This window comes from Podarcis gaigeae (genome assembly GCF_964106915.1).
Source record: "Podarcis gaigeae genome assembly, chromosome: Z".
Classification (NCBI taxonomy): domain Eukaryota; kingdom Metazoa; phylum Chordata; class Lepidosauria; order Squamata; family Lacertidae; genus Podarcis; species Podarcis gaigeae.
Window position 1 is genome coordinate 7,280,441 of NC_139691.1, and position 27,586 is coordinate 7,308,026.

Genomic DNA, 27,586 nt, shown 5'->3' on the forward strand with positions numbered 1-27,586 from the left:
GAAAAGTATATCTCTGTTCTTGAAGTTCTTTCTCAACTTCCAATATTGACTGAGCTTTAATGATACTTTGAAACTTCTGTTGAAGGGAGTCAATCGTGCACTGAAAATTTAGGTTTGTGCAATTAGTTTAAAGTACTCATTAGTTTAAACTTAGTTTAAAGACGCAGGTGGCGCTGTGGGTTAAAGCTTCAGCGCCTAGGACTTGCCGATCGAAAGGTCGGCGGTTCGAATCCCTGCGGCGGGGTGCGCTCCCGCTGCTCGGTCCCAGTGCCTGCCAACCTAGCAGTTCGAAAGCACCTCCGGGTGCAAGTAGATAAATAGGGACCGCTTACCAGCGGGAAGGTAAACGGCGTTTCCGTGTGCGGCTCTGGCTCGCCAGAGCAGCGATGTCACGCTGGCCACGTGACCCGGAAGTGTCTCCGTACAGCGCTGGCCCCTGGCCTCTTGAGTGAGATGGGCGCACAACCCCAGAGTCTGTCAAGACTGGCCCGTACGGGCAGGGGTACCTTTACCTTTTACCTTACTCTTGCCCAAGTGCACTAAGGCTATGAACACACTCACGTTCACTCTGCACTTAGTGTCCTCCCACCACTGCTTTGGGAAGAGGTGTACACATCATCATAATCCATATGCATCCTTTAATTGTCCTCTCATTTTTTAATTAGACACTGCATTTTGATGTGCTTTCACCCTAACCAGCTTCAATCCAAATTGAGAAAATAATGACCCCTCTGTGCTTTAAGCCAATAATGTGCACACAGCCCAAATCCACTAAAAGATAAAAGAAAATGACTTTAGCGTTCCAAAATGCCAGGAAGATGTACTGAAACTTGTGGCGTTATTGAATTATTAACGGGGAGATGTACAACCACCCCACAAGTAAATGAGGACTAATGCTCCTTGCAGTACACTGTTCTTGCAAACAAATCAGAAGAAATGCTCAATGAAGACTGGATATAATCTAGCCTGCATGTAAGCAATTGGAATGATTGCTGAATAAACAGGTCATGTGCAGAAACCCTAATTTTTGATTTCACTTCATTGTCAAAAAGCACCAACATTAATTACTTTCCCTTGGTATAAGTTAGCTCAGTTGGTTAGAGTGTGGTGCTGATAACACCAAGGTTACAGGTTTGATATCCATATGGGAGAGCTGCATATTCCTGCATTGCAGGGGGGTTGGACTAGATGATCCTCAGGACCCCTTCCAATTCTATGATTCTATTATTCTAATAGGGTTCATGTTTTGTAACCTTGTCTTGTTTAACTGTTACTTCTGTTATTAACTGTTTTGGTCACTACTTTCCGTGCATTCATATGCTTGTTGGTTGTTTGTTTGTCTGTATTTGTTCAACCGTGATCTATAATGGTATATATTTATAATGTCACCAGATCCTGTTTGATCACATTGTATTTTGCAGAATCTTGTATAACCTTTTTGAAAATTATATATGGGGTGCTAGGGGAGGGGCAGTATCTCTGGTGGGGGACATGATGTCCTCCTTCTGGGTAGTTCATCTACCACTGGTCCCCATCCCCTGCACTCAGCTCTCATCTGTGGCTCCTAGAAGCTGTCAGCATGTGACAGCGGCCACACCCTAGGAACAGCTTTGTCTTACTGGCTAAACCAGGTGTGGGTGGCCAATGGGTCTCAAACCCTCAGTGAGTTAGAGACTTGTCCTGCATGTGAAGGTAGGCTCCAGCAGACTGAGCAGATGAGACCAGTAGTGGGTCCAGCAGTCAAAGAAACAGTTCCTACACCAGATGAAGGTAGGAAGATGGGAAGGTAGCCCATCTAGCAGAAGGAAAACTCTGAAAGGGGGTAAACCCTGAGGAAAAATCTGTAGCCACTGCCTTGTGGAACATCTTCAGGAGAAGAAAAGCCTAAGGAGTAAAGCCTACACAAATCCAGAGTGGAGTCCCTAAGGTGGTTGGATGGTGTTTTGTATGCCTCCTTCCAGCAACTTCTGCATCCAAGCCAAATGTATTGCTTTCCTTTCCTTTGGACCACAAGGGTGACTTGTCGCCTGGGCAACCCAGGACCTCCATACACATTGCCCAGGCTTGCGCCCCAGAGATGTCACGTTGGTGCTGCAAGTGCAGCAAAAACAATGTGTGTGAGGGGCAGTTACAAGTTATGAGCTCAACCTGGGTGGTAAGGTATGAGTGCTATGGGTTGCCTCCACTGATGGGAGAGATGATTGTGTCTCACTGGTCAGCTACTGCCTGCCTTAAGCTGGGCAGCCCCCGGTCAATAAAGTGCTGACCCACCATGGTCCACTTGCTTCAGTGGATGCTTGGAGCAGACTGAACTTCTGCACCATGCAAGAAAGATCTATCTATCTATAACATGAACTTTTCAATCACAGCAAGGGAGGGGGTGCCGCCACTGCCTCAAACAACAAGTTTCATTAACGAAAAGAAGTTTGTGAAAGAGAGTTGGGTCAGGAGATGCGTTCTTTCATATAGAAGTTAGCTTATTACTTAAACTAAATATAAGGATGCAACAGGCTTAAGCACAGTAGTATATTCACAGCTTTTCTTAAGCTTCCTTTGCTACAACTCCCATCAGTCTAAGCAAGCATGGCCAGTGGCCAGAGTTTATAAGAGTTGTAGTCCAGCAACTTCTGGCCAGGTGAACCCTGGCTCGTGGGTTGTAGCCAAAGTTAGTCCTACTCAGAGTAAACCAACTGAAATAGGCACATCTAAATTAGATCCGTTAATTTCAGTGGGGGGTTTCTGATGTCTGCCTGAAGGAATTTTTGTATAGCACCTAGCAATTTAGACACTGGAAAAATAATGTTTTCTTAATAAGACTGATTTTAAAAATTTGGGTTTAAGTGGAGTTGGAGAGTGAGGGTGTTGAACAGCTACGGAGTTTTGCTCTCTCTCCATTTAGGGAGGCCTGATTGCTCTCCTGTTGCTGCTGCTGGTGTTCACCATTGCCTTGTATGCCCAGCGCCGGTGGTACAAGCAGCGCAGGATCCCACAGAAGAGCGCCAGCACAGAGGCCACCCATGAGATCCATTACATCCCTTCGGTGCTGCTGGGCTCGCAGGGAAGGGACAGCTTCCGGAACTCACGCCTACAAGCCCACACCTCGGTCATTGGCATGCCCATCCGCGAGACCCCAATCCTGGATGACTACGACTACGAGGAGGAGGAGAACCCCCTGCGTCCTGAGCATGGCTGCCAGGAGGACGAGTTTGCGAGCCAGATGATGCAGCCGCTGGACAGCTTGGGCAGGAGCGGGGAGAAGCCTGACTATGAAAAGAAAGGTTTGTTGCTTCCCTCCCCCCCTCCCCCACACTTTCCCTTTGCCAGAGGCAGCCATCTTTGGAATGTGCTGAAGGGGTCATTAAAAAGTGATGGATGAGAAGGGCAGCAGCCATGCTGGGTGTTTGTTCTTCCCTTGCCCAGAGCTGCGATGTGTAAGCACAGGGGGCTGCTGCACTTCAAATGAGTGTTGAGTTTCTAGGAGCAGTTTGCTTGCATGCAAATACAGGTCACAGGCATACTGCCTTGTGATGCTGCTGACAGGTGCTTTGAATGATAAAAACATTAATCAATTTTTCTGCATGCGCGCGTACACACACACACACATAGTACGTTAATCATTGCCTTCCATTGAGGAACTTGGGAGTTGTATGCAGTGCATCTCTGTAGGGACTTGCCATAAGACACGTTGCAGCCTAGTACTGCTTGTGTGGTGGATATTAGATAAGATAGGAGGACTTGTCACCTGAGAAGTTTGCATATCTTTTTTGCTGGATGGAAACTTTCTGGGAACAAATGAAGTACAGCATCTTTCAGTGTAATACTTTTCAGGCCCCTCACCTGGAGCTTTTAATCTCCAAAGCACTTCTTGAAGGAGGGGATTGTCATCTTTTGTAATAGCATGGAAAGGCAGTAAGGGAGATGGGTCGTATTTCTAAATTCATGATTGAATGCTCAGGTGGATTGTGAAAGGTATTCTGCTAAGCCTCCATAGCCTTTCTTTCATTCCTGAGGGTCCCATGCTGATAAATGATTCCTGCCTTATGCTCTCATTTAAATGCCCATTGTTCCCACCACCCACTTTGTCACTGGATAAAGGCCACACTTAAATAACGTGACGTATTACAAACCGAAAATTTTCCATTGGGTTTGGGAAAGATAAAACAATAGAGCAGCAAATGGAACTGGAAGGAGCCGTAGGAGCATAGGAAGTGTTCTTATACTAGCTTAGACTATTTGCCAATCCATTATGGGATTGTCTGACTCACAGTGGCTGTCTGACGTCTTGGGCAGAGAGAGGTGTTTCATCTCACCTGAAGTACGTGAGCAGAAGCACTGACTCTGTCCTTTTGGCCCTGACATTGTCACCTGCTATGCTCATGGATCTGGAGCCACAGGAAGAGGGGAGAGTCATTCTCTCGTCATTCTCTCTCTCTCTCTCTCTCTCTCTCTCTCTCTCTCTCGCACACATACACACACTTGGAGAGCAGCTGACCTCTTAGATAGACAAATGTAGACAGATGTATATAACTGCATTCTTTGTTCAATAGCACAAGGACTCTTGCACTAGCGGATGGGTGAATTTCAGTATTGTGCTTCAAGAATCCAGGTAGCAAAACCTTGTTGTGCAGCAGATTGCACAATCTATTGTGCAACAAAGATACCAGCAACTTGCTTGTGTATTCTCTTGCACAGTGTTTCATAAGTGGAAAACATGTTGTCAGTGGAACAATTATGCCCCTATGTGACTTTAACTTAGTGCTGCATTCGATACAACCCCATAACAATAAGCTTTCTTTTTCCTCCCTCCCTTCTCATCTTTTTTTTTTCCTCTTATGCTTTAGTTTATAAGCCTGAGGACAGTGAGTAACTGGTTTTGTAAGCTGCTCTGGGAGCCTGCTAAAGAACAGGATATAAATGCTTTAAATAAATGAATAAAAGTGGGTAGCAACACAACTTTTATATCCCTTCTTAATTTTCAGAGTTCTTCACAGTTGTTGAGCTGAGTACCTTTTGCGAGTGGCTGCTTTTATTCCCCTTTTTAAGAAAGGGATACTGAAAGACCAAGAGTGATTCTGTATAGGACAAGAGTGGAGCTCTCAGAACCTCATATCATTCATTACATTTCACCATGCGGCCTTAAGCAAGCCAGCATCTGTTCATCTGTAAAATACTTGTGATATGTTTGATTTCATTTTTGCATTTGAACAAGTAATGTGTTTAATTGCTGTGTGAATTAAATGTACAGTGCAAATTACAAATCCAAGTATAATTACTTTAAACCACACACAACAAAACAAAAACTGTATTTTACATTAAAAAAATTCTCATTAAAATAAGATTATATTTTAAAACACAATGGGTACACAGTTCATGGTCACATGCTTGAGGCATGATGGAACTGCAGAGAGGACGTGCAGTGCTGAAGAGTTGAGTAGAAACATTTCCCCCCACTCTTTATGCCTTTTCTACCCCACATCTTGCCCCCACCTCTGCTTCTACCTGCTTCTCCAGCCACCTGTGCTGCAAGTGGGAAGCCAGCCTCAATGTGAGAACCACGTCAGCAAAATAATTAAAATCCCCTGCAGCCTTGAATTTATTGTTTCCCCTTTTTTTAATGGTAGAAGGATACTCACTATATTAAAAACCTATGGAGTGGATTAAACCTCTGCAGAAATCTGATTTCTTGCTTGGATCCCTTAAAATATGATCTCTGCAGGCCTTCCACTAAAGCTAACGTGTGCTTCACAGCAGTGATGGAAGGTAGGAGAAGTCCTCCACAATTATTAACATAATCACATATTTCAGAGCAAGCGTCTGATTTCTAGACCAGTCTCCCCAACCTGGTGCCCTTTGGGTGTTATTGGGCTCTAACTCTCACCATCCTTGACCCTAGGCCATGTTGGCTAAGGAGGATGGAAGCTTCGAGTCCAACCCAGTTTGCCATATACTGCTCAAGACACTCAAGCACAGTGCCATTTTTCTAGAAAAAGAGGTGCCAGAACTCACTTCCTTGTTCTCAGAACACCTCCCTTGTTCTCTTAGAATGGCAATGGTGCCTACCTGAGAGATGCCAGAGTGGAGTTCAAGCAAGTTCCAACTGGGGGGAAAAAAGCCCTGCTCAAGCATGTCAAACATTTCTATCTCTTCACTAAGTTTTCTTAAAAAGGGAATCTCCCTGCTTTTCTTACTGCTGGTTCCAACAGTATGGTCTAAGGGTGGAGAACCTTCTTCAGTCTGAAGACTGCACTCTCATCTTGGAGCCTTCCAAGGGCCATATGTCGGTCATGAGTAGGGCCAGAGGCAAAAGCTGGTGGAGCAACATATGCATATCTTACCTTCATACAGTAGGCTAGTTTCTACAGTCACACACCCCTTTTTATCCTCTAAGCAAGCAAGAGGCACAGTGGACCCAGGTGTAGTGAAGCTGTGGGAGGGGGTACGAGCGGTGAGCCAAGACCATGAGACACGTGAATGAATTGCAATTAGGTTTTATTGAGTACAGATGCATAGGCATGGGACTTGCATCCCTTGATCAACCAGACTGCCTGCTGGTTAATATGCTGTCTTTTCACAGAAAAGGGGGTTGACAGATGTTGGGGGTCACCCTCAACATAAACTTCTGCTGTTCAGACACTGGTAGTCTGTCAACTGGGGTCTATCAGCCCCTGATTTGGGCTTCTGGAGAGGAAGTGCCACCCTCCAAGGGAATCTCTTTATGGGAGAAGGCAGGGGGCCCCTTTCCCCTCTGCTCCCTACTAAGTATTCAGCCCAATGCATCTTCCACCACTAGACTTGGTGCACTTGCCAACTCATTGCCAAACCTAGAACCCCTGAAACCAATCAATGAGCTTAAACACCTGTTACCCACATGTCACTGCCTGGTGCTCACAGCTGCATGCAATCCTGCCTATTCAAGGCTCCAGTCTTGTGTGAAATCCTGGGGTGCTGTATTACCGAAGCACCATGAACTTGCACGTTCCAATGGACCACCTTGTTAACTTTCCTATGGGCCCCATCAACTTGAGTGAGGTTTCTGCCTCCCCTCCACACCTGCCTTTTGATCAGATTTCACCATATGCTACTCATTTAAGAACAGTCCAGTTACATCACATTCAGCAACCAAAAAGGAGCTTACATAGTACCCTTCTCATCAACTGCTCCACTCCTCTTAACCTGAAGTGAAATTCATTCTGGCAGAAAACGACTATTAGCTCTTGCTGTTTGGAGAGCAGGATCTGGGGAACTGGCCCAGACTGGCTTGACCTCCTGACCCTTTTATTCCGTGCGTCTTCTACATGCCCGCGCTCTGTGCACTGTGTTTAGAGGAAGGCTCACACAAGTGATAGGAATATGTGTTTTTCTTCCTTGTGCCGAACAGAAAATGCTTTCCCCAGAGTGTTTTGGCTAATGCACATTTGATTGCCTGCATTTTTAGTTGTTGTCTCTTGAAAGCAGCAACACCCATCTCTGCTTATTGAAATGTCATTAGAAAAGCATTTAATATTGTTAACCTGCAACATAGCAATAAAATTCCTCTGAAGAAACAAAAACAAGGCATTAAAATTTTAACTAGTAAGCGAGTGCATGGTAGCAGGGAGCAATTTTATTCTGTGTTCCCTCTCTCTCTGTCCCCACCCCCTTACAAAGCATTAGCTTTAATCTTTAAACACCCTGCCATGGATCGGGCCTTGGGTGGGTCTCCTCTCCAATGCTTCCTGCTGTGCTTTTAGGTCTGCCAGGGAGACCGTGTTGATATATCTCATCGTGAAAGCAGTGTTGGGGTCATGCATGGCTGAGAACCAAGGTAAAAAAAAAGAAATCTGTATGAATAAAACAAAACGATAGAGGTAGCTGGGAGAGAAAACAGTCAAGGAAGCAACAAGCTGCTTCAATGTGGAACAATTCCCCAGTGATGGTCTTGTCTTCTATCTGCATTCATCCCCTGAACCCTCTGCACTACTGATAAAAGGAATCGTGATGCTTCACCAAGAGAAGCAGACATGTGTTCTCAGTGCCACACTCCAGTGAGATATGCGGGGTGGGGGTGTCAGAATATTGAGCGTATGTTTAAGTAGTAATGGTGTGTGTGTCAGAATATTGGGGGTGTCAGAATATTGAGCTGTCCTGTTTAAGTAGCAATGGTGTGTGTCAACACCAAAGTTGGATACGCCTTTAAATACAAGTAGGTATTTATTTTAGCTGGCCTTTATACCCAAGTCAAAATTTAGGCTGCATTATCAGTCTGCATGTTCATTCGAAAGTGAATCCTGTTGTGTTCAGTGGAGTTTACTCCTACTCTTGGTGTCTGACCTGCCACTAAGGCACTGTGGGGAATCAAGGACAATGCCTTGCTCCCTACTCTTAATTTAAAGCTTTTGCACTGGGGTGGTGGTAGGAGCCCATTTTGGTAGCATGGGAGCTCACCTTACTTTTTCAAGGCTAGAGGAAAAAGCGGTGAGTCAAGTAGAAGGTGTGCTGCCAAAACAGTCAACTTAGCTTTCCTCTTCTGCTTGGCTCTAGAAATGAAGGAGGTGAGAATTTGATTGACTGGTTGATTGGTTTTGTTTATTTATATGCCACTTTTCCACAGTGAGCTGTGCCCAAAGCAGCTTTCAACAAGCACCCACTTATTAAATTGGGTGTGCTGAAGAAATTGTTTTATGAAACATATTAATAAATTCAAGTAGGACAAAAAAAAAAAAAGAATTAATTCAGCTTTGAAAAAGAAGCAACTTAGACTTACATGCAGAGCAAAAAGAATGTTAACAGACAATTAATAAAGTTCCACTGTACTGGTTCCACTGCTGGTTCTACTGTACTTAAAGGTGCCTCAGCTGTTGTTGTTTAGTCATTTAGTCGTGTCCGACTCTTTGTGACCCCATGGACCAGAGCACGCCAGGCACTCCTGTCTTCCATTGCCTTCCACAGTTTGGTCAAATTCATGCTGGTAGCTTTGAGAACACTGTCCAACCACCTCATCCTCTGTTGTCCCCTTCTCCTTGTGCCCTCAATCTTTCCCAACATCAGGGTCTTTTACAGGAAGTCTTCTTTTCTCATGAGGTGGCCAAAGTATTGGAGCCTCAGCTTCAGGATCTGTCCTTCCAGTGAGCACTCAGGGCTGATTTCCATAAGAATGGATAGGTTTGTAAAAGGCAAAAGATTTATACTATCTCAAGAGAAACCAGAGTATATCTGATCGTCTTGCAGTCCATGGGACTCTCAAGAGTCTCTTCCAGCACCATAATTCAAAACAATGGAGTTTTCTTGGCAGGGATACTGGAGTGGCTTGCCAGTTCCTGCTCCAGGTAGATCATGTTGAGTCAAAACTCTCCACTATGACCTGTCCATCTTGGGTGGCCCTGCATGGCATAGCTCATAGCTTCTCTGAGTTATTCAAGCCCCTTCACCATGACAAGGCAGTGATCCATGAAGGAGAGGATCCTCAGCAGCCAGGCTTAAATATTGTTCATAGAAGATGGGGTCTGCTTACCAGGGTAGATTGTTCATTGCATAGAGAATGCTGACAGCCTCAAAAGCAGTCTCTCCAAGTGTCCCTATTTTCCAGGGACAGACCCAGATTTACAGAAGCCATCCCGGTTTCTGATTTGATCCCAGAATGTCCCACTTTTCCTTAGGATGTCCCTATTTTTGTCAGATAAATTTTTGGGGGTATGGAGTTAGGCAAGCCCCAAGCCAAGGAGATGAATACAAACTTTAGAAGATATCTGAAGATAGCCCTGCATAGGGAAGTTTTGAATTGTTTAATGTTTCATTATGTTTTTATATATGTTGGAAGCCGCCTAAGTGGGCAAGGTATAAATAATAAAATTATTATTATTATTATGGAATAGGATATCCCTATTTTCATCGGAGAAGTGTTGGAGGGTATGCAGTAGGAAAGTTTCAGGGGGGCCATTTGGGGTTAGGCTTTTCCGTCAAAGTGCTGCAAAACTATAGGATCCTGGGACTCTTCTTGCTCCAAGCTGGAGAGGAAGGTCGTGGCTCCTCCCACCACCCTCATCAAAGGGTAATGATAATACATGCTACAGGAAGGGTGCTGAGCAGAAACTCTTTCTTGAAAATCTTAATGTCCTGCTTCTGTGAAAGCTGTTGCAGTTTCCTCTTCAGGTATATAGAAATAGGTATACTGGATTCTGCTCATTTTCCTCTTCCTACCTCTTGCCTGTTTCTGCCTCTTCTCTTGATTTTCTTTGTGTAAATTATTTAGAACGGTATAAGTCTGCAGGCACACAGGTGGCACTGTGGTCTAAACCACTGAGCCTCTTGGGCTTGCTGATCAGAAGGTTGGCAGTTTGAATCCCCACGGTGGGGTGAGCACCCTTGCTTGGTCCCAGCTCCTGCCAACTTAGCAGTTTGAAAGCATGCCAAAAAGTGTAAGTAGATAAATAGGTACCACTCCAGTGGGAAGGTAAAAGCTGTTTCTGTGCACTGCTCTGGTTTCGCCAGAAGCAGCTTAGTCATGCTGGCCACATGACCTGAAAAAACTGTCTGTGGACAAATGCCGGCTTCCTTTTCCTGTAAAGCGAGATGGGCACCACAAGCCCAGAGTTGTCTGCGACTGTACTCAACTGTCAGGGGTCCTTTACCTTTACCTTTAAGTCTGTAAAAGACAGAAATTACTGAATTTTCAATACAGTTCAGAGAAGAAACCCCAAACAAGATTTAGGGCAGAATATTATTCTGCTAAGGTTTCAGGGATTGCCATATTTACATTTCATCACTTTCCTTCTCTCCATCTACAGAACATCTAAAAAGCCAAAGGCAATCTAACCAAAACAGTGGGGTAGTAATACACCAATTGTCTCCCTCTTCCTGCTCCTCTAGAGAAAGGATAAAAGAAAGGGAGAAAGGAGGGACTGAGCGATGCTCAGCATGAAAGACAACTGCATCAGTTGATGGATATAGTAGGTGCTGTTGTGTTTTGGAGACAGCTTGTTGCATCCCCAGGAAGGTGTCATCCCTACTCTCTAGACGGTAACTTTTGGCTCCCAGGGGAAATCTCTCAGTATAGTATCACAATAATACTTCAGGGTTTTGTCACCAAACCTCAAACAGCTTCACCAGCAGAGCTGTCACTAAAACCTCTGTAGGGTGTCACTAGCTAATTGCCATGGATGGTGAGTCAAGCTGATTTCTTCCATCCTCTGCAACTTCACTGACCTCTTCCCCCTCTTCATTTGAACCTGTTGCAGACATAATTCATTTGGGAGACAAGTTTTCAGGTGAATGTTGAAATAGAGTAGAGAGAGGAAGCAGAGATGCAGGGATGCATGCAGCACAGTGACTGTGTGATGTCTTGAATCATATATTTGCTCCCAAAAGCTATACAGACATAGCTCGGAAGTCGAACGGAATCTGTTCCAGAAGTCCGTTCGACATCCATAAAGTTCAGAAACCAAGGTGCGGCTTCCAATTGGTTCCTGATTACGCAGGCACGCCAGAAACAATAGCGGAAGCTGTGCTGGACATTCAGCTTCCAAAAGAAGTTTGAAGACCGGAACGCTCACTTCTGGTTTCCGTTCAGGAGCTGGAACGTTCAACTCCCAAGGTATTCAGGAGCTGAGGTACGACTGTAGTAGCTGCCTTGTTTTCAAGAACTGCAGCATCAAGCTCCTCGGATCCTTCCTATGTTCTTTGTAGGCTATGGTTTCCCTCTTTTTTCTGCAGGAGGCATGTTATGCATTTTGATTCAGACAGAAAATTGCCATGCTCCCTATGTGAACGATTCAATCTGCCCACAGTAATGGTCTTCAATGCTACAACACTCAACTGGATTGCATGCTTATCAAAGGGTGGGTCATGCGCTGGTGGCACTACTGTCATTTTATTTTTGTTCTTAAATGTTTTGTACACATACGTGTGTGTACATGTCTGGGAGATAGAGACAAAGACAGAGATTGGTAATTCTTTTTAGGAGACACGGATCTCCCAACAGATATTTATGAGAATCCCATCAAGCTACAGTTCCTGGGAACTTTTGTAGAAGCCATTACTGCTCAAACTAGTATAAAACCATTATACAGTTGGTGTATAATCACCCAGAGAGAAATAGATAAAGAAAGGTGGGCACCTGCAGTCTGAAATTACACAGGATAGATTTAAGGATGGTTCCTGCACCTGAAAAAGTGAAAGCATACCTAGTAAACACCCCATAAATCAGAGTTGGAGCCCAATATATTGGCTCAGCACTCACAAAAGCTCTATTTAATATATCCAAATGAATTACCTTTCATGTTATATCCATATACAGTATAAACATACAACTGAAGTGAAATACACTATGCAATCAAATGTGGTGGTTTGATCTAATTCAGCCTGTTTGATAGAATGACTGAAATGCAGAGTCACAGATTGTAGAGATGGAATTGACCCTGAGGCTTCTCTGACTTTATTTAGTCTTGGTTGTATGTTTTTAAATGGCTTTGAAAATAAGTGTTTGGGCTGTTCATCTACAGCTTTCTGGAATGGCCACGTTTTCTCGCTTGGGCTGTTTGGTAAAATAAATTCATAATTAATAAACTAAGGGTGACGAGAAGGCTGTGTGTGTGTGTGTGTGTGTGTGTGTGTGTTGTGCAGAAAGTTAACGAGAGACAGATGGGTTGTAGATGGAGCTCTCTGTTTGTCCTGCGCTGGAGCTGTAAGCTAGCACAAATACATCCAGATAAATAAATGTGTTGTATCATCTGATGACAAGCATGTCATAGCGAGAAAGTTAATGGAGTTTCATGCTTTGACCTGATACCAGGCTGTGCAACAGCTAGATAAGAAGCAAGGTAAAGATCAGATGCTATTTTATCGCCCCCCTCCCACCTCCTCTTGCACTATTACCATGAGGCAGGGGGTGAGATCATGGAGGGAGGGAGGGAGTGGAAAGACAGATAAGGAGGCAAAAGAAACCGAAGGAAAGTTCTGATCACATCAAAGACTGACATGGTGACCTTGCGTAGAACACGGACAAAAATCCATGCAGAGAGGAAAATGCAGCATGGGACAATCTTTCGGTGGAGGAATTCAGAAAAGGATTAAAAACAAAACACTGAGATTGAGAAGAGTGGTGTGGGAATGCAGACACAAAATCAAAGCTGCTTTGTATGTTTATTCACCATCCGCCCTTCCAAAGCCTGGTGAGGAAAAAATGGAAATGTTGGAAACACAAATGTTCTGCGACATTCCTCCATTCACCCCGAAAGCCGTCCTATGGCAGTGCATCATCTTAAGTTAACTGTTGTTTTATTTCCCATTCAATCTCAGACATGGTAATAATGAACTGGGAGAGCAATTTGTATGTATTTCCGGTAATGCCAGAAGTACAGATTTCTGTCAGACCACCTTTCTCCCCAACCACTTGAGATCTCTCTAATAGAAATCTCTTGGTCCTAGATATCTCTTTCTGTTGCCAGATTGCTTATTCTTTATCCTGTTCCTCCTTTTCTCTGTTCACACTCTACTGTAGGCACAGTTCTCTCAAAGGAGCAGCAATGAGCGATTTCCTTATCTTTGCTGTGTTGCTGGTGTGAAGCTCCCTCCCATTGGGGTTTACCAGTATAGTTGCGGCTGCCCTCATTTCATGTCTTTATCTCTCCTTTAAAAAAAGCAGACAAATAATAAAACTCATTAACTCTTAACATCCACTCTTCTTTCTTTCTTTCTTTCTTTCTTTCTTTCTTTCTTTCTTCAGATTCTATACCCAGGTAGTATCCATCAGCCTCAACTTCCTTTTTCTGCACTGTGTCTAATATTCATTCTTAGAAAAGCAGCAAAGGACCATGCACTGAGAAAGCTGGTTGGGAGGGTACTGTCCTGGGGCAAGGGATGGGCAACCTGTCAGTTTTTGGCTTGCCATTTTTTCCAATCTTAAATTCAGCTCTCCACATTTTTATGTTAGCTTCCAATTCGTTTTTAACATTCTCAAGGAAATCCATCAGAATTATTTGCAAATTTCTCCTAATATTCACAAGTGTGTATTTAATTTTGCCTACTAATACTTATTTTTTGAAAACACATTCCCCTAATACAATACATGCTTGTATGTTTCCCCCCACTAATATATGCAATTCCCTCCCCCGCCCCCTACACACAACACTTTACTACAATACAGTGGAACCTCTACCTGCGACCATAATCCTTTCCAGAGGTCCATCTGGAGGTCGAAAGGAGTTGCTGGGAGAGGCGCCGTTGTGTGCAGGTGTGGGCGGCGATTGTCCGCTTCTGCTCATGCGCGAATGGCGATCGCTGCTCCTGCGCATGCATGAATGGCAGCAAACCCGCCAGTTACTCCTGGATTTGCCACGGACATTGGGCGAAATGGACGCAAGCAGAGGTGGATGTAAGAAGAAGTTTGACTGTACATGCCTTTTTGAACTCATTTCTTGGCTGGAGAGCTGCATTACTAAATTTGGAAAAGTGTGATTTTCAATGGTTTGGTTTTCATATTTGTCAGGGAACTGCCATCAGTGCCGGAAGGAGAGAGCAAAAGCCAGAGGGATTCCAGAGAGCGTCCAGGGATCGGGAGAAGCAGCCCATCTTCTGGGGAAGAGAATCAGTGTAGCACCAGTGGAGAAGGGCGGCAGATGGGGGAAGCGGCGAGGCGGTCTCATGACTCCTTGCCTGGGACCAGCGGGGAGAATAGGGGTCCTCCGTTGCCTACGCCCTCCTTGCGCAGAAGGCTTTTGCACAGAGAGAGTAGGAGGAGACTAGGCGTCAAAGAGCTTCTTTGCTGGAAGAAGTTTAAGAAACGCCCACTGACGGATTCTGCCAGCGATTGAGTCAGCCACGGGTGAGTGGCTGTCCAGACAGAAAAGGTTCACTTTGGCAACCCACCCAGGTGTTTGCACCCAGCTGGGGAGATAGAAACCTGCTTACGCACGAGCAACCCCTAGAACCATTACAATATTGTTTTGGAAAGTGTGAATTAGGGAGATTCATGTTTAAATGTGAACTGGATCCAGTATTCCAGAAAATCTCCAGAACTAAAACAAAGACATTATCCCTCCATGACATTCATTCATGATAGCCCGGGTTTAGCTTATGCTCTCGCAACCCTTGTGGTTGCATGAGCTGATTAATGCTCGCCAAGTTCTCAGCGTCAAATCGTTATAAAAGCTAATTAACTTGAGAGCTGTAACACAGGCCCCAAACAGATGTGTCCTGACTTTATTGCCCTTTGATGCAACTTTGGGATGAAGTGCATAGTGTGCTACAGTTAGAACTGGAACATTTTCTCTGTGTCACTTTCCAGATGAAATTTTTCACTTTCCCTTGAAGCTGTTATTTGCCATGATGGTGGTGGTGAAACATAGTGGGCTAATAGCAGGGTTGTTGTTTTCTAAATGATTTTTATTAGTTTTACAAAATAAATCTCAAATTTAACCCATTAAACAAGATTCTTCTGAATCTTAGGACTTGCCTCCTCCCCTCCGTGGGTCCTTAGTATATCTAAGTCAACTGCATATTATAATTTCTCCACATTAAAGTCCTCCAAAGTATACAAGTCTTTGTCACATTGCAGGAGTTGTTAAAAGAACTCAAGTGATTACAGTGTCACTTTGAATACAGTTTGTATTTGTCCCATTCCCTATTGAAGTTCTGATCCTCCTGATTTCTGATTTTCCCTGTCAGTCTTGCCATCTCTGCACAGTCTAACAGTTTCATCTGCCAGTTCGCTTTTGTCAGCATTTTCTCCTTTTTCCATCGCTGGGCAAGTAGCATCCTTGCAGCTGTAGTCGCGTACATGAATAGTCTTCTCAAGTCCTGTCTGCACCTAAAATTCCTAAAAGAAAGGCTTCTGGTCTTTTGACAAATGTTATTTTAAACATTTTTTTTTACTTCGTTATATATCATTTCCCAGAATTCCTGAATCTTTTTACAATTGCACCACATATGATAAAAGGTGCCCTCTTTTTCCTTACATTTCCAACATACATTCGAATTAGTCCCATACATTTCCACTAACCTACTGGGTGTTAGATGCCAACGATACATCCTCTTCATATAATTTTCCTTCAGCATATAGCTCACTGTAAATTTTAGTTCATCTTTACATAATTTTCCCCATGCTGCCAACTGTATATTATATCCAAAATCTCTTGCCCAGTGAATCATTACAGACTTCATCTTTTACCTCCCATTCCAACAACAATTTATACATTTTCGAAAGAAAGGTAAAGGGACCCCTGACCATTAGGTCCAGTTGTGGCCGACTCTGGGGTTGTGGTGCTCATCTCGCTGTATTGGCCAAGGGAGCCGGCGTACAGCTTCTGGGTCATGTGGCCAGCATGACTAAGCCACTTCTGGAGAACCAGAGCAGCGCACGGAAACGCAGTTTACCTTCCCGCCGAAGTGGTACCTATTTATCTACTTGCACTTTGAGGTGCTTTTGTACTGCTAGGTTGGCAGGAGCAGGGACCGAGCAACGGAAGCTCACCCCGTTGCGGGGATTCGAACTGCCGACCTTCTGATCGGCAAGTCCTAGGCTCTGTGGTTTAACCCACAGCGCCACATGCGTCCCTTTTCAAAAGTAGTTTCACCTTATTCTATAACAATTCTCTCTCAAAGCTTGATATTTCAGTAGTGAAACCCTTTCTTTTATCCATCTTAAATGCATCATTCAGCTGGTTATATTGTAACCAATCTTTTAAAAGGTCTCCAATGTCATCATTTCCCCCCCCCCCCCAGTTTTAGCTCATTTTATTCTTCTTTAAGTAATTCTTTATATGTTGCTGAATCTTTTCTCATATTCAATTTCTTTACAGATATCGCCTCTAGTGCCAATATCCACCATGGTGTTTTTGGTTCTAACAAACTTTTATATGTGTCCCATACTGTGTATAAGGGCTTTCTTATTACATGGTTCAGGAATCCTCTGTGTACCTTAGGTTTTTGATACCATAAATATGCATCCCATCCAATTCTATTGTCATGACCCTCTAGGTTTAATTTATCTGTATTTTGTAATGTGATCCATTCCTGGAGCCAGCAGAGACAGGACACCTAATAATATATATATTTTTTATTTTTTGTAAATAATTTTTATTAAATTTTACATCTTTTTTAACAAAGTCACATATAACAATATAAACACAAAATGAATTCCCAATTACTCCCTCCCCACAACTTCCCTTCCTGGTTTCTTACTTTCTGCTGCTTATTATCTTAATTTGTTCTTAACATTTTATCCTCATTTTTCTATTTTCACTATTTAATTTGCTAATTTTAAGTGTTTAGTCAAACCCTGCAAGTGAGTTCATTTCTTTACATTGTTTCTGTAGATATAACATAAAAGGTTCCCAGTCTTTTTTAAAGTTTCTATTGTCCTTATCTTTGAGTCTTCCAGTTAACTTTGCCATTTCAGCATACTCTGTCAGTTTTTCTTGTCATTGTTCTTTCGTAGGTATTTCATCACTTTTCCATCTTTGAGCTAACAGAACCCTAGCCACAGTTGTAGCATATATAAATAAAGTCATTTTATCTTTTAGCAGATCTTCACCTGAAATGCCTAATAGGAAAGCCTCTTAACAAAGTTAATGTAAACACTTATTTCCATTTCATTATAAAACATTTCCTAATAATTTTTCATTATTTTACAATTCCACCACATATGAAAAAATGTATCTTTCTTTTCTTTACATTTCCAACACTTATTAGAACTTGTTCTATACATTTTTGCCAATTTCAAAGGTGTAATATAGCATCAATACATCATTTCCATATACCACATTTTCCCCCCTTAGGATGCACATTTTCCCCTCCAAAAATGAAGGGTAAATGTGTGTGCGTCCTATGGGGCGAATGCAGGCTTTCACTGAAGCCTAGAGAGCGAGAGGAAGCTTCAGGAAGCTCTCCGCAAGCCTTGGGAGCCCGGCGCGACTTCCCGCCGGGCTCCCAAGGCTTGCGGATGGCAGCCTGCGGGCTTTTCAGGGAGGTGGAGGAATTCCCCCATCTCCTAGAAAAGCTAATAAAAGGTGTGCAGCCCCTTTAAAGAGTGCACGGCTTCTGCGGGAAGTGGGGGATACTTCCAGAGCTTGTCGGGGCTGGTGGGGGAAGGCTTGCGGATAGCAGCCTGTTCTGGGGGCTGGGGTCAGGGGAAGCTCGGGCTTCCCCCGCCCCAGCCCCGCGCCTGGGGGGGGGATAATTTATTTATTTATTTCCCCCCCCAAAAAAAAAACCCCACTAGGTGCGCCCTATGGGCCGGTGCGCCTTATAGGGCGAAAAAATGGTAACTCTCTTTTAACAATATACAATAAGTGAATTTTAAATTATTTTTCCATAGTTTTTCCCAATCTTCCAGTTGTATCTTGTGTCCTGTATCTTGTGCCCATTTAATCATTACAGATTTGACCTCTTCATCTTTGGTCTCCCATTCTAACAATAAATTATACATTTTCTTTGAGAATTTGTTTTATCATCTACAATTTCTCTTTGAAATCTAGATTTGGTATCTCCAAATCCCTTCTTTTTATCTTCTTTGAAAACCTCATTTAATTGACGATTTTGCAGCCAATCGTGAACATATTCTCTTATCTCAACATAATTCTTAAATTTTACTTTCCCTTCTTTTTCTATCTCTCTCTATATGTTGATCATTTCACTTCATAAATGTTTTCATAATCATATAATCAGGAAATCACTGATAAAAGTATGGGGAAAATATAAATATCTATTAGAACAAAAAATTCCATGGTGGGTCGCCTGAACAGAAGCAAATTCATAATATATTTTTAAATCTGCCAGGGAGAAGCCACCTCCGTCTTTAAAATCTGTCACCAGCTTGTGTTTTATTCTTGGTTTCCCCACTGCCATATAAACCTTGAAATATCTCTTTGCCATTGCTTGAAGGGCCCCTGCTCCACCGATCACCAGGCTTGCATGAAACAGAAATAGCATTCTCGGCAATACGTTCATTTTTATCACAGATATCCTTCCTTCTTTTTACTTATTTTCACATGGTTAGGTAATTATCCTAATGTGAATTAATATTTTTCGGGGTCAACCGAACTCCCAAATATTTGACCTTTTTTATTATTATTACCATTTCAGTAACTTTTTGTAATTCATTTTTATTTTGTTCTCTCGTATTTTTCACCAGCAACTCACTTTTATTTTTATTCAATATGAAGCCTGCCACATGGCCGAACTCATTAATCATCTCCAAAACCCTAGGTAAGCACACCACCGGGTTTTCTGTTGTTATCACAAGGTCGTCTGCAAATGCTTTGAGTTTAAATGCTTTGTTTCCCACCAGTATTCCTTTTATATTTCTCCTCCTCTTATTTTCCTTGCCAGTAGGCTAATAGCAGTTTTGGTGGGGTGGTTTGATGTGGACTTCTTTTTCCTCCTTGCATCATTCATAACAATCCTTCCTTCTAGCTGCTTTTAAGCCAAGGGAGGGGGTGTGCATGAAGATCCAGTTTTGACCCTCAGGAAATACAGATCCCAGGTACACATGCCTACCAAATTACATTTTCTGGTATGAAAAGGGTGAGAAGCAACAGATGGAAAAGGTTGAGAGGTTTGGAGATTCTCCTTGCAGAGGTCCATATTGATTTTTTAAAAAGAAGATCTTGAGTGAAACGATGCTTAGAACTTCACCTTCTAATCAACTCATTTGTCTTTAACTGAAGGTTGCCTTCTTTTAATATGAGGATCTTTGACATTTACCCTCCCTGAGCAGCAAAAACAGAGTGTCCTGGCCAGCTGTGTGGAGGACAGTGTGACTGTTTTAATGCATCCATAGCTGATACCCCTCCCTGCTTTTTCCATTTGTATTCCTGATAGCTTGCAATACCTATGACGATTGGGAAATTGAGGCACACAATACTTAGCCTCAAGGCCAACTGCAAAGGTAAAATGAAATTATCTGCTGGCACTTTGCCGTCTCTTGTTTTCTACAAGAAACTGGTTTCCCCCCTCACATCCAGATCAAAGATTCAGGTGGTTTTCTTCATATTTGTCTAAAGAGGTTTACCGAAAATAAACTTATGAAAATGCTGTATTTTATAAATATATGCAGTTTTTTGGTCCCCAGACACAGGAAGGCAACAAGTATATTTGCCTTTCTGCTTGGTTGAATTATCCCTCTCCCCACCTACAAGAATCCCCATCTGCTTTAAAACAATGGTGGAAATGAATTCATTTGAATTGCCCTGAGTGTTTGCACTGAAAGCAGATGGTTTGGTTTTTACAGCAGTTCATCATATTTAGGGTAGAGCAGTTAATCATATGGTCCTTATCTCTTTCTCTATAAACAAACTAGTCTTGAGGATTTCACAGAACCTTTTTGAAAGGCGTCTGGTGGGCAGAACTACACGGAGCGGCCCCAAGGGAACATGCCTGCATTATTTATGACTGCTGCAAATTCCCCACAAATACTGCATTTTCCCGTTTTCTTCCAAAGCCGTTTTCCCCCCTGGAAAAATGGGGGGGAGTGTGTGAAATATTCAAACTACATCAAACTCCCATTTCCCATTTTTCCGGAGGTATCGGTAAATGGCTTTGGGGGGAAATGTGGGGAAACTGGTTATCCCCCCCCCCATTTTTTTCCCAGGCTTTCCCATCTCTACTACTGGGGCAGAACCATTTAGATACAGGTATCCTTCAGATAAAAACCAGGAACAGCAAAGTTAGCTATAGAAAGGGGTGTCAAGGAGAACTAATTCTAGATGTCTTAAGCAAAACAACTGATATGGATGAAGGGAGAGACACCAGGGCCACTGACCATTCTGAAGCTGGGAAAATTTCCCTTTGCAGTTGCAGTTAAGTTGATTAGCCAGACTTCTTGTATCACACCCCCAGCATCACTGCCAAACACACGGTGGAATTGATGGCTGCTTCCCATTTGGACTGTTAGGCCAGAAGGCAGGGAGGCCAGCAGCAGGTAGAGCTAGAGCTAACGACAGGCAGAGCTCGTTAATTCTAGTCCCCCTCCTCTTCCCCCCTCCATAGTTCTCCAAGGGCAGAAATGGAAACTTAGGGGAAGGAAGCTGATAGCCAGTGCTTAACCCTGGATCTGTTGTAAGAAGGTAGGCAGGTGTGTGGGCTGGCAGAGGGAAGGCTGAAGTTGATAGCGGCAGTGCTCTGTTTGCCCCAGTGAACCAGATACCACTGCACAGTGGCAAGTCTTGTTTTTCCCAGATGCATTTTGGTTACTTTACTTACTAGTTTCTTTTATTTTTTCAGGTAAGTGACTAGTAGATGTTTGGGAACAGAATCCCTCTGTTGGCCATTCTGGAGCAGCCCTACTCTAGGCTCACCTGGGTAGAAACTGTACCTACTTTGTTGTTGTTTAGTCGTGTCCGACTCTTCGTGACCCCATGGACCAGAGCACACCAGGCACTCCTGTTTTCCACTGCCTCCCGCAGTTTGGTAAAACTCATGCTGGTAGCTTCGAGAACACTGTGCAACCATCTCGTCCTCTGTCGTCCCCTTCTCCTTGTGCCCTCAATCTTTCCCAACATCATGTTCCAAACTGTGCCACTGAGACAGAACATTGATCTACCTAGTTTGGTATGGTCTACACAAAACAGTATTGGATCTCCGGGTTTTCAGGCAAAGTCCTCCATCCCACCCACCAAAAACCTGTGCTGTGTCTGGAGATGCCAGGGATTGCTTGCAAAACATGTGCCCCATCCCTGAGTTTCGCCTTCTCATCTAAACAAAGATTCCTCATAGTTCTGAATAAGGAGCAGAATTAAATAGGAATATAGGAAGCAACCTTATACTGAATCAGAAATATGATAATGATTATACTTGTTAGTTGTTTGTTACCCAAAAGTATCCAACTAACCTACAACATGTTTATACCATAAATATAAATATATTATACCATAAAAGCAAAGAAACCCACAGAACAACCACAGGAAGCTGTGTCAGCACAGCAGTAGCAAAATAACACAGTCTTATCAGAAAGCTGGGGGATGGGTGGGAAGATAAGTCTTACCTGGTGCCAGAAATATGTTAACGAGCTTGCTGGGGAGAGCATTCCACAACCAGGGAAGCAAACATGAAAAGGCTCACGCCCTTGCCACCATCCCCAAGCCTTCATCAGGGTGGGGAGCTGGAGAAAAGCCTCAGAAGAAGATCAAGGTGTCCAGGTATTTTCATACTTAGAGACATTCCAGGAAATAAGCATCTAGCTGAATTATGCCTACATTGACTGGTATTGGCTCTCCAAACCTTAAGAGAGAGGTCATACCCAGCCCTAGCTGGACCTTTCTTAAACCTTTTGCATACAACTATCTTCTTCTACGGAGCTATGGTTCTTCCCCTTCATAGGGTCAGTTTGCAAGTGTGAAAGCAGATTTTGCTACGAATAAACCTTTTGTATTTGAGAGAAAGAATGTCAGACGGTGACCAAAGGAAAAGAGATTTTCTGCTGGAGAGGTATTGCCTACTTGATGCCACAGAGTTGATTTTTCACTGAGTGGAAGAAATTCTCTGCCTTTCTAGTTACATAAAATCAGACCTAATAAACCCATTTATTGTCCCTCCACCTCTGAACCTGTGTTTTCCAGAGCTGTGCTGTGTTCGATTTCCCTGTTTTGAGAAATTGATTCTTTTTTACTTCCAATGTTGGGTTGCTCTGCTGGAGAAGGCTATGGATAGCTATATAATACAGCAGGCCACCTTGAGTGCAGGATAGTTAAACTGTGGGCACTGGGATGCACTACAATGAATGAGAGATGGAGACTGGAAACAGAAGGTGACATCTCTAAATCTAAATATCATTGAGACAAGGAGTGGATTGAGCCTGTGGCGTTTTTATGTTGCAGGGTTAGTTTGGCTGTGATCTAAACCACTGAGCCTAGGGCTTGCCGATTGGAAGGTTGGCGGTTCGAATCCCTGCAACGGGGTGAGCTCCCGTGGCTCGGTCCCTGCTCCTGCCAACCTAGCAGTTCAAAAGCACGTCAAAGTGCAAGTAGATAAATAGGTACCGCTCTGGCGGGAAGGTAAACGGCATTTTCGTGCACTGCTCTGGCTTTGCCAGAAGCGGCTTAGTAATCATGGCCACATGATCGGGAAGCTGTATGCCGGCTCCCTCGGCCAGTAAAGTGATATGAGCACCGCAACCCCAGAGTCGTCCGCGACTGGACTTAACTGTCAGGGGTCCTTTACCTTTACCTATATTCAACAGCAGCCTGTTACAGTGGTGCCTCGCAAGACGAAATTAATTCGTTCCGCAAGTCTTTTCGTCTTGCGAGTTTTTCGTCTTGCAAAGCACGGTTTCCCATAGGAATGCATTGAAAATCAATCAATGCGTTCCTATGGAAACCGCCTTCAGACCAGGTCCGGGGACAGTCTGTCCCCCGACCTCTTCTGAAGGCCGGCGGGGGACAAAAGTCTTTGCTTCCACCCCGCCTGCCTTCCCGGGACAGCGGAGACTTCTCCGCTGTCCCGGGCGATCTTAAAATGCTGGCGGGCGGCAGCGAAGCCTTCGCTGCCACCCGCCAGCATTTTAAAAAACCCCGGGACAGCGGAGGACTTCTCCGCTGTCCGGGGCGATCCTAAAATGCTGGCGGGCGGCAGCGGTCTCCGCTGTCCCAGGAAGGCAGGCGGGGTGGAAGCAAAGACTTTCGCCCCCCGCCGGCCTTCAGAAGAGGTCCTGGACGTCTTCTGAAGGCTGGTGGGGGGCGAAAGTCTTTGCTCCCCCCCGCCTGCCTTCAAAAGCCGTCCGGGAGAGCGGAGAAATGCAGCACATTTCTCCGCTCTCCCGGGAAGGCAGGCAGGGGGGAGCAAAGACTTTCGCCCCCCGCCGGCCTTCAGAAGAGGTCCAGGACCTCTTCTGAAGGCCGGCGGGGGGCAAAAGTTTTTGCTCCCCCCCATCTGCCTTCAAAAGCCGTCCGGGATAGCGGGAAGCGCTTCCCTGCTATCCCGGACCGCTTTTAAAATGCTGGCGGTGGGGAGCAAAGCCTTTCGGCCCCCGCCGGCCTTCCTGGACCTCTTCTGAAGGCCGGAGGGGGGGAAAGGCTTTGCTCCCCACTGCCAGCATTTAAAAGAGGTCCCCGGAGATTTCCCTATGGACTTTCTTCTTGCGAAGCAAGCCCATAGGGAAAATCGTCTAGCGAAGCGACGCAAAAACCGAAAAACCCTTTCGTCTTGCGGGTTTTTCGTCTTGCGAGGCGTTCGTCTTGCGGGGCACCACTGTAATTGTAAGGAAAATAAATCTGCAGGGGTGAGAAGAGGCATAAACTGTGATATTGGTATCATCTTTGATAGAAGTAGCAACCATGATGTCCTGCTTGGTGTAAGTTTGAGAGTTTGTGAATGTGTGTGACAAGCGAGCCCAGCTTGCTGGAGAGTGTTCTCTGTACTCCTCCCACCCACAGCTGTATCCAATAGGCAGATGGTCATACACACAGTATTTTGTACAGTAAACTGGGTAGCAGCCCCCCAGGTTTCTACCTGCATTTATGTTGCTTGTTGAGTTAATTTGTTTTGAGCCTGGAGTTTATTACATCAAAAAGAGGGGAGGGGAACAATCTGCCCTGGTCTCAGTCTTTTGCCAAGCTTGCATTGCTGCCTAACTCTCTTGTTGCCTTGACACTAACGATGTCACAGGGTTTGAGACACTTCACTAGCTGGAGCTCCCCTGCTGCTTGTAGTGCAGACATGGACACCTGGAGGAAGATATCTGATAATAGCCTTAACCACAGCTCAAACAGTCCCATATCATCCAGTTGAAGCCCCCCCCCCCCCCCGCCTGATCTGTGGCTAGGCGCTGTTGATTCTAAATTGGTTTGTCCTTTGCTAGTTTTTTAGTTTTTAGTTTTTATGCTTGGTGGTGGTGATTGGATTTGGGGAGGCCAAGAGCTTTATGACCTCCTCTTTTTTCTGTGACAGTGCATAAGAGCTAACTAGTCTTGTTGGTCATTCTCAGGCCTTGATATCAACAAGAGCTTCCTTCCAATTCCCAAATACATTCAGTTTTCGAAAGGATAATCTTCTTACAGCTATGAAAACAGCTAAAAGCCCTTAGATTAGCCAAACCTCACATTTGTGGCAATAATACATTACCCCTATTACCGTAAGTGCATTTTCTCCCATACAGACTTGTGTCCTAAACTGCCGTTTGTGTGAAAAATAATCAGGAGTCTACAAGTCTGTATGTAATGTTTAAAAGTAACAAGTGTGTGTGCAAATACACTTAACTTTCCTAATGTATTCCAAGTGTGCACACACTCTCCCTCCCCTTCCTCCACCACCCGAGGCTTAAGGCACATAAAGACTAGCAGATTTATTGCAGAGTAAGCTTTCATGGACTGGAGCTCACTTCATCAGATGCAATATATACCATTGTCACTAGATCTTGTATAATTTTGCCTAGAGTAAAGAATGGGAATGCTGAATCTTGTGTGACAGCTCCTGGTATAGGAGTCAAGCTGCTGACTCAGGTCCTGACACACTGCCATGGAAATAAAATCAGACTCTGACCATAAGGTGCACAGTATCAAGAGAAGCTACAGGGCTATATTTATTATTATTATTATTAATGCCTGTTGGGTTTTCTGTTGGGTCCCCCCCCCCCCCCGTGGAAAGGGTAAATCTGGATTAAAGAGGGGGGGCGGTAAATACAGGCTGGTGTTTTGATTCCAATGATGCTATGCAGATGCTGCAGACAAAACAAAACAAAACAAAAAACAAAACAAAACACCAGCCATGCATGAGGAGCACAGATCCTCCAATAAACACTCACCTGGAAACACTCATAAACTTTGCAATACTGAATGGTACTTCTCGTGCTGTTGCTTAAACTCTGCATTCCACCATATTTTCTCATTTCACAGTTACCATATGGGAAGTTGTTTGCAAAGCTTCTGAACTAAAACACAGCTGTTTGATTTAGCTTTAATATTCCAGCAAAAGCCATATCCAGGCGGAAGAATGATTTTGGTAGCAATAGTGGTGTGTGGGTTATTCAAAGTTTCCAGTGTAATTTTTCTATACCCCTCTCCTTTGGTCCTCTGCCACCTCAGTCATTGCCAAGAAATTCAGTGTCTATGTTTGTGTACTTAATATATCTGTGCATCCATTGTGTATCTATATTAGCGGTCTTGTACACAGCATTGCCAGGGAATTCCAAGGAAAAACAACAAAATATTGCATTTTTAAATATTCAGTGGTTAAAATCAGTACAGTTTTTAAAGGTGCAGTCAGCCACATTGGTTCAAAATGCTATCCAATTATATCCAAACACAGGCCAAAACATTCTCCTTGATCCCAGGAACCATCATGCAATATTCGGGTGCAGTATCTTAAGAGGTGTCAAAATGCATAGAAGACAGACAGACAAGCAGTTTTCTTCACCCCACACTAATAAAATTTGGAGAAAGAATCAGCAATGCAAACTTTAAGATGGTGTGCCAATTCATTGAAAGATATAGGCATATTTCCAACATGCATATTTCTATACAGGCATCTTTTTGTGGATTCCAAGAAAATAACAAAATATATTGATATTTGTTAGGAAAAATCATTCTAATATTTCCCTCCTGCTCATTCCTTGTTAAGCTGAGTGAAAAAGTGGGGGATTAGAAATAAAATTGTTCTAGATGCCTCTCAGACCATTTATATGGGTTACTATATTTACCGTTTTATTTGTCTCAGGGACTTTTGGAAGCTGCTCAGTAGATTAGTAAAAGTGTTGTGATGACTTTCTATGGCATTCTGAAATGGCTTATATGGACAAGGGTCATAAACCGTAGAAAATACCATAAAACTTTAGTTTCCCAGGGAGTAAAACAAACCACTAGGAGCTGTTTTCTTATCTAAATTTCAGTCTATGTTTTTCTTAACTTTGTCCATAACTATGAATGATACAGCTTGTACATTATTTACGGGCTGGCTGCAAGGTAGATGGTGGGCTGGTATGGAACAAAAATAGCCTAGAGGTGCTCTTTGCTTTCTGAAATAACAGGCATTGTTTATCATTCTTAGAGAATTCAAAGAAATATGCTGCCTCTGTTTCCCAATTGTTTTTCCTAGGCTATCCTTTCTCTAGTATGATTTTGTCTCAATATGGACCTCTTCTGGCTTTCTGCTGCAGAGGCTTCAGGCAAACACTTTTATCTCTTAAATAGAGACGGGTCTTAAGCTCAAAGTTCAGGAGTGACACATATAGCAGACTGTGCCCTTTTGGTTTTGTTCAGATGCTGCTGCTAAGCTTGTAACCGTGGTCTAAGAGAAGCATAAGGTAAAGGATCCCAGGACGTTTAAGTCCAGACAAGGCAACTATAGGGTGTGGCACTCATCTTGCTTCAGGCCGAGGGGGTTGGCGTTTTTCCACAGACAGCTTTCTGGGTCATGCGGCTAGCATGACTAAACCACTTCTGGCGCAATGGAACAATGGAAGCCAGAGTGCTCAGAAACACTGTTTACCTTCCCACTGGAGCAGCACCTCTTTATCTACTTGCACTGGTGTGCTTTAGAATTGCTAGGTTGGCAGAAGCTGGGACAGAGCAACGGGAGCTCACCACTGTCGCAGGGATCCGAACCGCCGACCTTCCCATCAGCAAGCCCCTAAGGCTCGGCGGTTTAGACCATTGCACCACCCGTGTCCCTTTGCCTTTAAGAG

At 43.9% G+C, this 27,586-nt stretch overlaps 1 protein-coding gene across 2 annotated transcripts in view; it reads left to right on the top strand.

Moving 5' to 3' along the window:
• ASTN2 (astrotactin 2) overlaps positions 1-27,586 on the top strand; it is a 661,500-nt gene that overhangs the window by 211,293 nt on the left and 422,621 nt on the right. For both annotated transcript variants that reach the window (XM_083721626.1, XM_083721627.1), the window contains exon 3: positions 2,900-3,278. In XM_083721626.1, the coding sequence (XP_083577752.1) occupies positions 2,900-3,278 (379 nt within the window). The remainder of the gene's footprint in view (positions 1-2,899; positions 3,279-27,586) is intronic.